At 51.1% G+C, this 1,967-nt stretch overlaps 1 protein-coding gene across 1 annotated transcript; it reads left to right on the forward strand.

Moving 5' to 3' along the window:
* Positions 1–211: 211 nt before the first annotated feature.
* LOC308290234 (eukaryotic translation initiation factor 3 subunit F-like) lies at positions 212–1,075 on the forward strand (the record flags this gene model as incomplete). The annotated part of the gene is made up of 1 exon (XM_080732009.1): positions 212–1,075. One exon carries the CDS (start codon positions 212–214, stop codon positions 1,073–1,075), a length of 864 nt encoding a protein of 287 aa, XP_080588135.1.
* Positions 1,076–1,967: the final 892 nt, after the last annotated feature.

Genomic DNA, 1,967 nt, shown 5'->3' on the forward strand with positions numbered 1-1,967 from the left:
TCGTCAAAACAGTCCAATCAGTGTGCAGGCTGTGACGCACCAAGTGTTCCGTATATAAATGAACGTCAAACAAGTCTCTCCACACTGCGTGCGTTAGTGGAGGATCTTGTTGCAGTAACACATGAAGCTAAACTGCAAAGTAATATTTCAACTATCACCAACACCTCGACAAGGATCCACTCAGACACAATAATACAGCCCCTCTCTCGTGATGTCAGTGTTTGGACCGGTGGTGAAGATCCACCCCGTGGTCCTCGCCTCTATCGCCGACTCGTACGAGCGGAGAAACGAGGGAGCGAGTCGCGTGATCGGGACCCTGCTGGGAAGCGTCGACAAGCACGCCGTCGAGGTGACCAACTGCTTCTCCGTCCCGCACACCGAGTCGGAGGAGGAGGTCGCCGTGGACATGGAGTTCGCCAAGAACATGTACGACCTCCACAAGAAGGTGTCGCCCGGCGAGGTCGTCGTGGGATGGTACGCCACGGGCTGCTGCTTCAACATCACCGACCACTCTCTGCTGATCCACCAGTACTACTGCCGCGAGGCCACCAACCCCATCCACCTGATCGTGGACACAGCCCTGCAGAGTGGCAAGATGAACAGCCGCGCCTACGTCAGCGCGCAGATGGGCGTGCCGGGGAAGACGGTCGGCATGATGTTCACGCCGCTGAGCGTGGAGTACGTTTACTTTGACGCCGAGAGGATAGGCATGGAGCTCATGCAGGGGACACGCGTGACTCCCAGTCGAACCACGCCGGGTCTGGCCTCTGACCTGTCGCAGGTGGCCTGCTCCGCGGCCAAGATACAGGACATGTTGGCCACCGTGCTGTCGTACATCGAGGACGTGCTGTCCGGGAAGGTCACGGCAGACACCAGCGTGGGACGTTTCCTGATGGACTTGGTGGACAAGGTGCCCCTCGTCTCCGCGGAGGACTTTGAGACCATGCACAACTCCAACATCAACGACCTCTCCATGGTGATCTTTCTGTGCAACCTCACGCAAGCTCAGATTGCCCTGAATGAGAAGCTGCAAGCTCAGATGGCCCTGAATGAGAAGCTGGTGCCGCTTAACTGAGCATCAGAAGACACAAATATTTTTCTTTGGAGAAATTAATATTTATTATATTCATTTTTGTACACACTATTGTTGTTGCAGGCAAATAAAGGTGCTAAACGGTCAAAGAAAAGTCACATCCAGTGTGAAGTGAAGTGAGCAGTGCTATTTATTTATGAGTTAATTGCGTCCCACGAAGCTTGGCCAATGTGATCCTTCTTGGTGTACAACAAACTTTGAGCAAAGATGAAGGCCAATGTGATCCTTGGTGTACAACAAACTTTGAGCAAAGATGAAGGCCAATGTGATCCTTGGTGTACAACAAACTTTGAGCAAAGATGAAGGCCAATGTGATCCTGGGTGGGCGTACAACAAACTTTGGTCAAACGGACAAAGCCAGATGTTGCTTCCAGGAGCACCGCTCAAAACCCAACTACTATCAATGAGAAGACAGGATGTTGTAGGACATAAAGTGTTTCTTTGGTAAAATAAGGTAGTAGAGATGTGCATGTGTTTCTCCCATAGTTAGCCCTATTGGCACGACCACAGATATAAAACACTAGATACCTCATCCGCCGCTGCAGTTCATTGGCGCGACTAGTAAAACAGGACTGGCGGAAGTACATAACTGCACTGTGGAAGGCACTCTGCCCCCTGCAGTGGGAAAGAGGGAGTCCCGCATCTGATTGGCCTACCGAGCATCCGTTCTTCAGAACGCACGACGGTTTGTGCGTTGGTCTGGCGAGTGGGAGCCCCGGGTTCAATCCCCGCCTCCGCGCATCACTACAATCTGGCGTAGTCGACAGAGTGAAGATATCTCCAATTGTCATCTCCAATTTTTGCATTTTCTCGTTCACGTCAATGGAGAAAATTAATTCACTAATACATTTATATCAATTAAACTATAATAATA

The sequence above is a fragment of the Nannobrachium achirus genome, assembly GCF_963921795.1.
Source record: "Nannobrachium achirus genome assembly, chromosome: 8".
NCBI lineage: Eukaryota > Metazoa > Chordata > Actinopteri > Myctophiformes > Myctophidae > Nannobrachium > Nannobrachium achirus.